We start from the raw sequence: 13067 nt of genomic DNA, 5'->3' as shown, positions 1-13067 counted from the left end.
TGATCATATTGGTCTCTGACTGAGTTCTTTCCGTGGCAGGACACTACTCGTTACTGGTCTCCAGCTGGACATTGAGCCATTGACCACAACTCTTTGCATGCAGCCATCCAGCCAGTTCTTTATCCACCAAGTGGTCCAACTATCAAATTGATGTCTCTCCAATTTAGAGACAAGGATGTCATGCAGGACAGCATCAAACACTTTGCACAAGTTCAGGTAGATAACATCAACTGCTCTACCCATGTCCATCAGTTCTGTAGCCCCATCATAGAAGACTACCAAATTGACCAGACAGGATTTCCCCTTACTGAAGCCATGCTGGCTGTCATCAACTACGTCATTGTTTTTCATGTGCCCTAGCATGCCTTCCAGGAGAACCTGCTCCAAGATTTTGCCAGGCACGGAGATGAGACTGATGGGTCTGTAATTCCCTGGGTCTTCCATTTTCCCCTTCTTGAAAATGGGGGTTATATTTCCTTTTTTCCAGTCATTGGGAACTTCACCTGACTACCATGATTCCTCAGGTATGACACACAGTGGCTTAGCAACTTCATTCACCAGCTCCTTCAGGACCTGGGGATGATTCCATCAGGTCCCATGGATTTGTGCACATTCATTTTCTTAAGATGGTCTTGAACCAGATCGTCTCCTACAGTGGACCTAAGGTCTTCATTCTCACAGTCCCTGCGTCTGCCTTCAAGGACTTGGGTGGTGTGGTCAGAGCATTTGCTGGTGAAGACAAAGAAGTCATTGAGAACCTCAGCCTTCTCCCTAAATTAACCTAGACCATAAATTAACATAAATTACAATAAATTAAGAAGTAGCTTTAAGTAAAGCAGTGGCTCTTTATACTTCAGCAACAGAATATTCAAAATGCTTGGAGAAAATTGTCAAATACAATGCAAAACTGATTCATTCAGCAGTCCAGCATAAAAATATTCCTTCTTGGAATCTTCACTAAGCTAAAGAATTTGCAGGAAGTGGTATCTAATCAATCTCTGACAAAATTAAAGAACTAGAATTATCTTTCAATAGGTACCACTTCAGCATTTTAAAATGTAATTTCAGTGGTATAATTATTCATTGCCACACTGAAATTCATGAGGGCCTGCAACATTCCACAGTTCCTTCTCTCTCACACCAGTTGCCAGTAGTCTGCTTCATCCTTCCCTGTTAACACCTTGAAGATTCTGTCATCCTAAGTGATGCTTTTTCCTACTACTAACAACAGATTTGAAGACCATGAATTGTACGTTACTGTGTTCACTGCCTGCTGAAAACTTCTTACCCAATATCAATAGTTTGTTTCAGAACATCAATCTATACTTCCTTTAAACATACCACAGAAGTCTCTGCCATTTAAAAACTTCGAAATGGTTATTCTAGCTATTAATAATATTGAGCTCTTTAAAAAGTCACAAGCATTTAAGAAAGATGCAAAAGTTGATGATGCTTGACACATTTCTTCATGATGAAAAGCTCATTCTCTAGGCTGTTACTGCCCAGCACAAGTACAGTGTAACACCCACAGAGGGCCTTCTGACCAGCCTGTCAGGGATGCCACACAACAGTAAGCCCAGACGTCCCAGTCCCACCACCAATGCACATTACAATATCCAGGCTGTACCAAGTGTCTTAACATAGAAGGGAAATCCAGTTTTAGCACTTCTGCAACTTTTTTTGCTGATATTTGACTGTCAAAGAGCCATGGGTTTTTAGAGTTCAGAACTGTCATGGCTTAAGCCCAGCTGGTAACTCAGAACTACAAAGCCACTCACTTATTCTCTCCTTTGTCTGCCCACCGCTCATTGGAGGATGGGGAGAACTGAAAGAATGTAAATCCCACACATTGAGATAAGAACAGTCAAGTAACTAAGGTGTAATACAAAACCACTACTACTATCACCAAGAATAATAATGATAAGGAAAATAAAAACGGGAGAGAATATAGAACTAAGAGGAAAAGAAAACAATAAAACAGTGATCTGGGTCTTCTGGGTAACTCCTCTCCAGTTTCTATACCGGGCATGATGTGCTGTGGTATGGAATACCCCTTTGGCTAGTTTGGGTCAGGTGTCCTGTCTCTGCTTCCTCCCAGCTTCCCATGCCTCTCCTCACTGGCAGAGCATGAGACTGAAAAGTCCTTGATCAGGGTAAGTGCTACTGAGTAACAACTAAAAAATCCATGTGTTATCAGCACTGTTCTCAGACTAAAGTTTAGAACACAGCACTGCACCAGCTACTAAGGAGAAAAATAGCTGTTAACAGACGAACTCAGAATCTACCCCTTATTCTATAGCATTCATGTCATGCTCAGACCCCACATTTTTCAATATATCATTGCTTTGTTGTCTCATACATATATATATATGTATACACATACACAAAGTGCATGGACCATCCCTGTAACATTTGCTGAATTCATCCAGTCCATGATGTCAGGCTCCACTGTTGTAACAGTCTCTCAGGGCATGCAAGACAGTGTGTAGTGTTGGACTGTTGCCTGCTGATGACATCGTTGAACTCAGCACTGCTGAGCTCATCTGGTTTCATTAAAGTTCTGTGGTGGGGTGATGATCTGAGGGAAGTCAGGGTCAGACAATGGTGACCTGAGGACAGTTCTGTTGCTGCTGGCTTTCCCATGATTTTACTCTCTACTGATGATCATGACAACAGGTATCTTGTTTTCAAAACCCAGTGGCAGAGATAGGCATTGAGTTAAGGGGCTACAGAAGTGCTACATAGCAGGCAACAGCATATAATTGTATTCATTAGCTGTTTTCCCCCAAAATTAAATCTCCTTGAGGTACACACCAGACTTTCCCATCTTCCCATATTACCAACCAAGTAGATCCAAGTCCCTGAGCAAAAGCAATCCCATGAGTGGGTTTGCTTTTACCTGAAGCAGGAATAACTGAGACTGTTTTCCCCAACAAATTCTTTATGTGCACCACAGGAACTTTATCCTTCCCTACAGTATGTAAAAGTTGTGACTGGACTGGGCCAGCCCTGTTGGCAGATCTTCTGGTGTTGACCAACCAAGTGGTTTTTGGTAAATGTGTATCCCAATGTTTGAAAGTCCCAGCACCCATTGCTCTCAGTGTAGATTTTAACAGCCCATTGTACCATTCAATTTTCCCAGATGCTGGTATATGGTAGGGGGATATGATATACCCACTCCATACCATGCTCTTTGGCCCAAGTGTCTATAAGGTTGCTCCAGAAATGAGTATCATTCTCCAACTCAGTTCTTTATGGGGTGCCATGTTGCCACAATACTTGTTTCTCAAGGCCAGGATAGGATTCAGGGTAGTGGCATGAGGCATAGTGTGTATTTCCAGCCATCTGGTGCTTGCTTCCATCATGATAAGCACATGGCGCTTGCCTTGGTGAGCTGGTGGGAGTGTGATAAAGTCAATCTGTCAGGCCTCTCTGTGTTTGTATTTCAGCCATTGTCCTCCACACCAGAGAGACTTTAACCATTTGGCTTGCTTAGCTGCAGCACGTTTCACATTTGTGAATAACCTGGTCAATAGTGTCCATTGTTAAGACCACCCCTCAATCATGGGCCCATCTGTGTGTTGCATCTCTGCCCTGATGGCCTGAAGTGCCATGGTCACCTGGGCTAAAACTAATTCACCTTTATGTTGCCATTCTAAATCCATCTGAGCCACTTCAATCTTAGCAGCTTGATCCACATGTTAGTGTTTCTGATGTTCCTTGGTGTCCTGACTCTTGGGCACATGAGCATCTACGTGGTGTACCCTCACCACCAGGTTCTGCACCCAGGCAGCGATATCTTGCCACAGTGCAGCAGCCCAGATGGGTTTCCCCCTGCATTGCCAGTTGCTCTGCTTCCATTGCTGCAACCACCCCCACAGGGCATTTGCCACCATCCATGAGTCAGTATAGAAATAAAGTACTGGTCATTTTTCTCATTCAGCAATGTCCAAGGCCAGCTGGATGGCTTTTACCTCCACAAACTGACTCAATTCACCCTCTCCTTCACCAGTTTCTGCAATTTGTTGTAGGGGACTCCATCCAGCCACCTTCTATCACCAGTGCTTTGCCATCACCGCAGCACCCATCAGTAAACAAGGCATATTGCTTTTCACTGTCTGGGAGTTTGTTGTAGAGTGGGGCCTCCTCAGCACGTCACCTCCCCCTTTGGTGACATTCTAAGTCTTTGTCTTCAGATCAGTTCATGATCACTTCCAAGATTCCTGGATGACTGGGATTTCCTACTCAAGCTCGTACTGTGATCAGTGCGGCCCACTTACTCCATGTAGCATCAGCTGCATGATCATAGAATCATAGAATACTTAGGGTTAGAAACGACCTTAAGATCATCTAGTTCTAACCCACCTGCCATGGACAGGGACACCTCACACTAAACCATATCACCCAAGGCTTCATCCAGCCTGGCCTTGAATACCCTCAGGGATGGAGCATTCACAACCTCCCTGGGCAAATCATTCTAGTGCCTCACCACCATAACAGTAAAGAATTTCTTCCTTATATGCAATTTAAATTTCCCCTGTTTTAAGTTTTAACCCATTACCCCTTGTCTTATCACTACAGCCCTAACAAAGAGTCCCTCCCCAGCATCCCTGTAGGCCCCCTTCAGATACTGGAAGGCTGCTCTGAGGTCTCCACGCAGCCTTCTCCAGGCTGAACAGCTCCAACTTTCTCAGCCTGTCTTCATATGAGAGGTGCTCCAGTCCCCTGATCATCCTCGTGGCCCTCCTCTGGACTTGTTCCAACACTTCCATGTCCTTTTTATGTTGAGGACATCAGAACTGTACACAATACTCCAAGTGAGGTCTCACAAGAGCAGAGTAGAGTGGCAGGATCACCTCCTTTGACCTGCTGGTCACGCTCCTTTTGACGCAACCTAGGGTATGGGCTGATATCGTCAATGTCAATGATATTGCCATTGACAGTTGTTTTCCTATTCAAGTCACACACCCATTCATCCAGAAGTGAGGTGGGTTTTCCATCCCACTTTCTCCTGCCTTCTCCATGACCCCTCAAGTAAAACCATAGGGTGGCCCATGGTATGTACCTCTTATATCTTTGGGTCAGGTGCCCTGTCTCTGCTTCCTCCCAGCTTCTTCTGCCTCTCTTAACTGACGGAGCATGAGAGACTGAGAAGTCCTTGATCAGGGTAAGCACTACTGAGCAACAACTAAACCATCAGTGTGTTATCAGCATTGTTCTCAGACTAAAGTTGAAAACACAGCACTGAACCAGCTACTAAGGGGAAAAATAACTTTTACAGCCAAAACCTGGACAAGAACCAAAACACTAATATTAAGAAGAAGAGAACACAGACAAAGGGAGAAAAGTATCCTGATGATATCTGAAGGGTTATTCAGGTAGCCCAGCTCCAAGGCAGAAACCTTGACCCTCTGTTATTAGAGCTTCTGAAGATGGCTGATGGAAATCACCTCTCTGAACCCTCCAAGGACCCTGCAGGGAATCCTGCAAGAGCTAACTGAGGTTATACTAAGCAAACAACCTCCTCTCCCCAGCCTTCCTGCCCAGCTCCCCACCAAGCCCTCCCACAGCAGTCACATCACTTTCTGTCCCACACCAGTATCTTAAGCCTGGCTAAACAATAAGAGAAGTGCAACCCAGAAAACAAGGAAGTGGGTAACGCCAATAAACTCTGAAATACAATTGCATTTCACAGAAAGGCGAAAATAGCAAAGAAAGTCAGTGACACCAGAGGAAAGAGCAGGGAGAATAGCATTCTGAGAACAGCACTAAGGCAACGCGCTTGAAATAGCACCATTTAAACTCAGTAACTTAACCCTGAGAATACAGGTCACAACTGCACACCTTGGTATTATTGCTCATAGACATACATGGTGACTACTGTCAGAAAAAGCAGTGGCCATCCCAATGAGGAAACAGAGGACGTCAGGCTGTCATTCCATTTAGCACTGCAGGAGAAGGCACCATGAGCTAGCACTTCTCTGTGCTGGCCAGGACAGTATTTGTCTGGTATCAAGGTAAAGCAAGCATGAAGTACTTCAGTACCAAAACCTAATGATAGCTAAAACAGATATAGTGAAAAGCTACAAAGTGTGAAATCAAATTCAAAGACCCATAAAATGTTAAGATAGTATCAAGCATTAAATGGAAATATAGTTACACTAAATCTTGCTTTTAGGAGCTGGCTGGGGAACAGGAGGCGGGGGATAGTGGGAGGGGCAAAAAGTTCCACTGAAAGCACTTTCCAGTGTACCTCCACTATTGTTCCACCAACAAAGGCCTTCTCAAATTTCACTACTCATAACCTCCAAACCAGCCAAAGTGCCGTGCTGTGACTGACTGCCTTCCAATTACTGTATGCTCCACTGAACACAACATTGATCTGCAAACATCTATTCCCAATTTTACGTATATTTTCGCCGTGAATGTCCATGGTCCTGTGCCTGGCTTCGTACCCAGTGAGTTCATAGGAGCTGGTAAAGGACAAGAAAATTAGAGACCTGAGAGCTGGTGGTGGGCACACAGTGTGATTTGAGAGCTGCCGCATCGTGGAAGGAACTAGCTCAGGACCTCAGTGATACTCCCTCATATTTTTTCTCTCCTCTCTCTCATTTGTACCTTAGTCTACCTCATCTCAGGCTACCCCAAATTTTCTGTTTCCACACCCAAAAAATACATGAAGCTGTTGATTTTGGTTGGGTTTCTTTTGTTGTTGTTGTTTTTTTAACTTTAAAAGAACTTCCAATTAGTTCAGAGAATTTGGAACAAGAGACTTTTTGCCAATGGCATCAATATTCATCATTATGTAAAAGTGATAAACCAGGGGCTGTCAGGAAACAGCCATTTTCACATTAAACTTTGGTAGCACCAACACAAACAAATACCACAGTAGTTATTGCTACTTTTAATCTGCCACACAATTTACTCAATATATCTACACAATCAGCTCAGATCTCTAACACAGTATCTGTACCCAGTCCTGAGAGCTACTTTGTTTTTACCACTCACCTTTTTTTAAATGGTTTATAATTCTGCAAGTTTTCAGTATTTAGTAAATGAAAAATATTTTAAATGGTTACAAAATAGCTTGAAGAAGAAAACTAATCTTACTCAGAAGCATCTTGTAAGTGTAAACCTTTAGTAGAAACCAGTGTATAGTCATAGCAGAAACAAAGCATTAACTACATAATTGCATTTGCACTCTCTGAGCTTTCAATCCTCACACAGCCCACTTGGTCCCACTCAGTAATCACAGGAGGATCATCTGCACCAATATTATTGATGTCTGATAACCTTAACAAGACCCCTAGAACAAAAAAAAGGTAGAAACAATTTGGAAAAAACCCATATTCATTATTATTGAGCTGGGTCAAAAGGAAAGCTCCACTCAGGAACATCCAGTGCGCGTTGAGGCAGACACTTCACAGACACACGAGAAGACAAAGCTGTTTCAAAGACCTCCTACAGAAGTTAGTTCATTTTTCATTTGAAACCAGTGGGAAGCACGTGGCTTTTATATAGCATGTCAGAGGGCAGCAGACCCCAAATCATCCTATCTCACACAGTTTGTTTGAAAACAAGGCTTCCCCAAAACCAAACCCTAATAAGGGAGCTCAGAGCAGAAAACCCTTGGGATGCTTTGAAAAACTCAACCACAAAGCCTGTCCTGAAAATGTGCAATGCAAACGATGCACAAATAAAGAATTATCACCTTGGATTCTGACTTCTGAAGTCTTTCCCTCACAGTGGACCAGGGTTTTGACAGCCTGCTTCCACTGTTACTGACCCGAGACAGTCTTCCTCATTCTGAATCACACTATGGAAGCCCATTCCACACAGAAGGAAAGCCATGAGGACCATCACCACTCCATTTACTATTCCATTCTTTTTATTGGTTTGAACATATCATCCTCTCTTGCATCCCTGAGACATTTCAAATAAGCTTCTAAATCCCAGTCTCCTCGCACATTACCACTTCAATCAATGTTTGGACCTTTGGAGATATCCATGGAAATTCTGTAGGTCACTATTTGCCATTGACTAGATTCCCCTGAGGAAAGGCAACAGAATATCAACTTTTTCTTCCCTGTCTCTGTGGAAGATACCTGTAACAGCTTGCATCTGCACATTTCAATAGAGGCACAACTCCTTTGGGAAGAAAGAGTCTTGGCTTCATTTTCATCAAGAGTTTTAGACATAATTTAAATGCAAAGAGCTGCACCAAAAGGAACTGGACAATGGCAATTCCAGCTCCATTCAAAAACTGAGTCAGGACTACACAAGCAGAACACATCTGATTGAAGTCACAGGAGCAAGCAAGCTTAAGTCTCTACAGCATTCCTTTAGATCACCAGAGTCCAGGTGCTGTAACTCTGAGAACAGAAATAACTCACTGAAGACAACCACAATCAACAAAACTACATATTTACACATACCATGGAATATCCATAGCACCTATCCACAAGGATCTGATGTGAGAGTCCCGGCTCTTTTTAACAGAGAGGTTGCTAACACAGGTATTTCAGCTCCTGCAGTGTCCAATCCATGTGGGAGGACCCATCTGCAAATTTAATGTACTGAATATTGGTACCTGTGTAGCTCAGGAGGTGCCAGAAGTCAGACTGGCTGAATATTCCTGGACCCAGTGCAGATGGGCAACCTCAATAGGTCTGCAGCTCACTGGAAACTTTCTTGGGTTGATCTGCCTTTACCTACCTCAGAAGTGGGCCAAAAACTTCATTTTTTTTTAGTATTTATTTCTTCAAAGGAAGGAATTCCTTTAAACTTAACTTCATTGTTATAATTTTTCTCTAGCTTTACTAAGGTAAGTAGAGACACAATATAAAGAACTGGGTCATAAATATGCTAAATCAAGAACAAACCTAGCTTGCTTGTTTCAGGGTATGATTTTATAAACACGGCTCTGCTACTTTGTATAATTAAAGTGTTGTAATAACACTGTGAAAGCCAGCTTTATATTAAATATATATTTCTTATAAAACATACCTGAATAATTTTATCAATATACCATTTACATTCTGCATACTTCTCTGCTTGGGCAACAAACCCAATTCTGGTCATTAACGATTGCCAGCAGTCTCTTCACTGCTTGCTGCTGCTGCAAATCAGGCACTGCAAGAAGCAGTTAGTTCCAGATTCTTGTAAATTGTAGAGCCATTTTCCTTTGTGTTACAATTCCCTAAAGCTTGCATGGGAGCTAAGGTAGAGTATATCCCTTTAATACAGTTTAAACCACTCAATATTTGGAATGGAAAATGTGACTTAGGTAGTGAGGTTTAAAAAACAGCTACAATGTATGCAGCCAATTTTCTAAACATGAATTTCGTAAGGGTTTTTAGGGTGTTTTTTCCTTTTTTTTTTTTTTTTTGCATGAGAACGTAGGGTTTACAAGAGGCAGCCAGCTAAATGCAACAGACCATTATGGCTCAGAGGTTTCCAATTTGCAACTAGAAATGGTTTACATTACAAGTACTAACAGCTCCAAAAGGTATTTAAAAAGGCAAGAGTGGAGAAAAACTCAGCATAAGTGCCTAAATATGGACTGGCAGAAAATAAATTCAATCTATGCAGTTAATGCTAGTCTCACTAAAGTAAGCACTTAACAAAACTGATTTTATGTAGTTTTAGGAGAACTAAAATTATATTTACACATATAGCACTATTATTTGCACATATAGTACTATTACACACATAGTACTATATTTACTCAAACATGCAACCTCTGAGCATTGTCAGCCGTGCAAGGACAAGGCTGCTCGGTGCCTGCAGACATCCACCAAGTCTGAAGGGAAACACTGCAGTAGTGCTTCAACTCCACCGAGCAGGATCGGGGCAGCAGCACTTGCCAGTCCCAGCTTCAAAGCTCGGGCCTAAAGAGGGGCTGGACGGGCCCCCACGGACAATAGGTTCTCCTCAGACACAGCAGCCGGCTGCGGAGGGCGGGGAGCGGGGAAGGGAGAGCAAAATTAACACCAAGAAAAGTTCAGCGTGCCTGCGGACCTGTCCAGGCTGCTCCACTGCAGACCGGACCTCCGTCTCCGCGTCAGTCCAAGCCCCGCGTTCCCGGGTGCCGCCGCTCTGGGCCAGGCTCAGCATCCGGCGGGGGAGAACGGGCAGAGGAAGGCCCCAGCGTCGAGGCAGCACCCGCAGACCAGGCAGGGCCGGGAAGCGAGCGCTGTGGGAGCAGTGCCCGGCAGGGCAGCGCTGCCCCTCCAGGCCATCAACCCCTGGAGCAGAGCCGGCCCAGTGAGCGGCCTCCTCCGAGCCCACCAGGGTGACCCCGCGGACCGCACCCCACCGAGACCCCAGCCCGCCCGCCCCGCTCCCCAGCCCGGGCTCCCCTCAGCTCCTGCCCGCCCCAGCCTCCACTGAGCAAAGACCTGGCGGGCAAGCGCGGGGCGCCCACGGAAACCTGTGCCCAAGGGTGCTGGGGCAGATCCGCGGGCGGGCAGCGGGGCCCGGCGCGGAGGCCTTAGCCTTACCCTCCGGCTCCATCTGCTCCCGCCGCCGAGCTCCGGCGTTCCCTAAGCTGCTGCGAGTTGAGCCGGGCGGCGAGCCGGACCGAGTGGTTACAAAGGCGGCAGCCGGGAGAGGTGGGTGGGTTTCCTCTCCCTCCCACTGCAGCTGCAAAGCGCCATGAGGCGCCGCAAACGGGACAAGGCGCCCCCAAAGGCGGTGGAGGAAGGAGCCGCCCGCCTCTGGCCGGCCCAGTGGGACCAGCCGCAGGGGCCACGCTGGCTGCCGGGGTACCAGGCGTGGCTCCCGGCCCGGGAGGAGAAGCCCGCCCGACCCTGCAGCTTGGTACGGCTGGGAGGCGGGGGCCGCGCTGCAGGCCGAGGTGGCGCGGAAGACCCCAAACCCCATCCCCCGCCTCCTTCCCGCCCAGGGCACCGAGCGGCTGCGGTGCGAGGTGAGCCCATCCGCCAGCGTGGGGCCCGCGGGCAGCGCTGCTGGAAGCCCCCACTGAATCGAACTAGCCCCGCGCGGGCGGAGGCCGCGTTCCTCTCCCTTCAGGCGAACCGTTTGGCTCTACCGGTGCCTGGTCTGCCGGTGCCCGGAGCATATCGGGGCATAACGGAGTGCTGAGGCTCTCTGGTTCCTTGCTCAAGAAATGGGAGGCGTCCCCAGGGCAAAGCCCAAAATCGTGGCAAAGGCAAAAGAAGGGGAGGCCTCCGGAGGCTACGGGCTCCCGCAGCAGCTGTTGCCTTTGGAGCCGAAAGCTCTGGGTGCAGCTGCTGGACCCGGCCGGGAACGCGCGTCCCGGGGCTGGCGGCGTGTTCTGCAGGCACTGTCCGAGCAACGCAGACGCGAGCCCTGGTGTTTCGTCCCCTCAGACAGAGACAAACTCTTCCCTCTCAAAAACCCACCCCAATACACAGGGCTTCTTGGACAGCCGCAGCCGAAGATGCGTGCCCCCGGCTCCCTGCTCTCTGTCCTGGAGAGGGAGCAGGACTGTCCGGGAGCGAGGAGGGCGACGCTCGCCTTGGCGGGCAGCAGGCCATGAACAGGGAGCTGATGAAGTGCTCCTGCTGCAGCCGGAGTAAAACCGGTCCGTTATGGGAGGTCCATGTCAAAGGAGACCTCAAGGTTCGGCTCCTCATTGCAAGGAGTAATACTGAGCAAAACAAATGCATTAAGCTTAAAAGTATGTATCAAGCACTCTGTCTGTGAAAGAATGAAACAGTATAAAAATGTCTTCACAAAGGCACTTACCTTCAGGGAAAAAGAAAACCCCAAACCCCAGTAAATTCAGAAGTTAACTACAATGGACTTCAGTCTACTTTTTATTACCCAGTAATTGGTCATTCCACCTTATCTTTCCCCTGAAATGTCCAACTTTGATATAGGCCCCATTATGGAAATACACTTTTGAGTAATTTCAGAAGTGTGGTGAAATGGAAAAATAGCTCTGAAGTTCCTAAAATTTATTTATTTGAACTAATTATTCCAGGATAAAAAAAAAAGGAGTAGCTGTTCTAGCGTAATTCTTAGTCTGCGTTATCATGAATAAACCAACCTGGGTTTCTTTATGTTACTTTTGAAATGTATCTGTTACTTTCAAAAATCTACTCAAAACATTAATATACAGGTACTAATGATTTCAGTAACTCCCCGCATTTATTTCTGTATGAAGTAGTTCTAGCTCCCTGGAATCAGTCCTGTCCTTCAGGATAATGAGGCCAATCATCTCTAAAATACTTTCACCAGAGCAGATCTTATCTTACCAACAAGTGCTACACAGTTATCAGATATACGGAGTGTTCAGCAGAAGAAACAAACTCCAAGACAGCACTGTCGATGCTATGAAGTATAAAGCTGAGACAAAACAACTCTAAGCATATTTGATATAGAACCAGAGCACCAAATAATCCGCATTCTTTAAAAGGATTTTTTAAATTTCCTGACCAATTTTTTCTCCACACAAGCCAGCATTTTGGTTTGATCCACCCACCCACCTCCCATGGAAACAGAGCATTATATTCATTGTAGGTGCTTTTTTCAACTCTCACAGTCTGGTATTTACAGTGTCTCATTTGTATCTGACCAGAATCAGTGGAATAATTGTGGAGGGAGTTTGCAATTGAAGCAAATATTAAATTGCAGCCATTACTTTTCTCCAGCTAAGATTGCAACAAAGGCCTGTTCAAGTTTTTTCAGATCTAAGAATTAGCCATTTCTTTAACCAAAGTAAGTAGTGCAGAGTTTCAGGGAGCAGTTGCAGCAGATAAGCCATGAAAAAAAGAAGGGCTCTTTTTTGCACCTCTGTCAGAGAGTTGAAGGAATAGTAGAAGGTGAGCTGACACTATCAGCAAAAAAGAAAACCTGTACAGATCTGGTTTTAGAACAGGAAGGGGTTTGCTGGGACACTTCCTCTGAATATTGTAACTTGTTTTCCCTCTGAATCAAGAGGCATCCAGTGTTTTAAAAGCTTGAGGAACAAAACCTGGGATTGTGCTTTGAAGCACAGTTTATAACTCCTGATCAAAAGCACAGGAGTCAACCTTTTACTGAGTGGCAGGCTGTAGATAGGTATCCAAAAAGGATAC

General features: G+C 45.6%; 1 protein-coding gene across 9 annotated transcripts in view; it reads right to left on the bottom strand.

Annotated features, from left to right (window-relative positions):
• Positions 1-10759, bottom strand: part of FGD3 (FYVE, RhoGEF and PH domain containing 3) — a 114741-nt gene extending 103982 nt beyond the window's left edge. For 7 of the 9 annotated variants that reach the window (XR_004080597.1, XR_004080599.1, XR_004080598.1 and 4 more), the window contains exon 1: positions 10503-10647. Coding sequence is in view for 5 of the 9 variants with exons in the window: in XM_031049172.1 (XP_030905032.1) it covers positions 10503-10515 (13 nt within the window). In the remaining 4 variants the exon portion in view is untranslated. Of the gene's footprint in view, positions 1-10020; positions 10038-10502 lie in introns of those variants that run through there. The other 2 variants (XM_005149353.3, XM_031049175.1) reach the window with 2 other exon arrangements.
• Between the last annotated feature and the right edge of the window lie 2308 nt (positions 10760-13067).

The sequence above is a fragment of the Melopsittacus undulatus genome, chromosome 9 (genome assembly GCF_012275295.1).
Source record: "Melopsittacus undulatus isolate bMelUnd1 chromosome 9, bMelUnd1.mat.Z, whole genome shotgun sequence".
Lineage (NCBI taxonomy): Eukaryota > Metazoa > Chordata > Aves > Psittaciformes > Psittaculidae > Melopsittacus > Melopsittacus undulatus.
The sequence above is the reverse complement of the archived record's forward strand: the minus strand, read 5'-3'. Positions and strand labels throughout refer to the sequence as shown.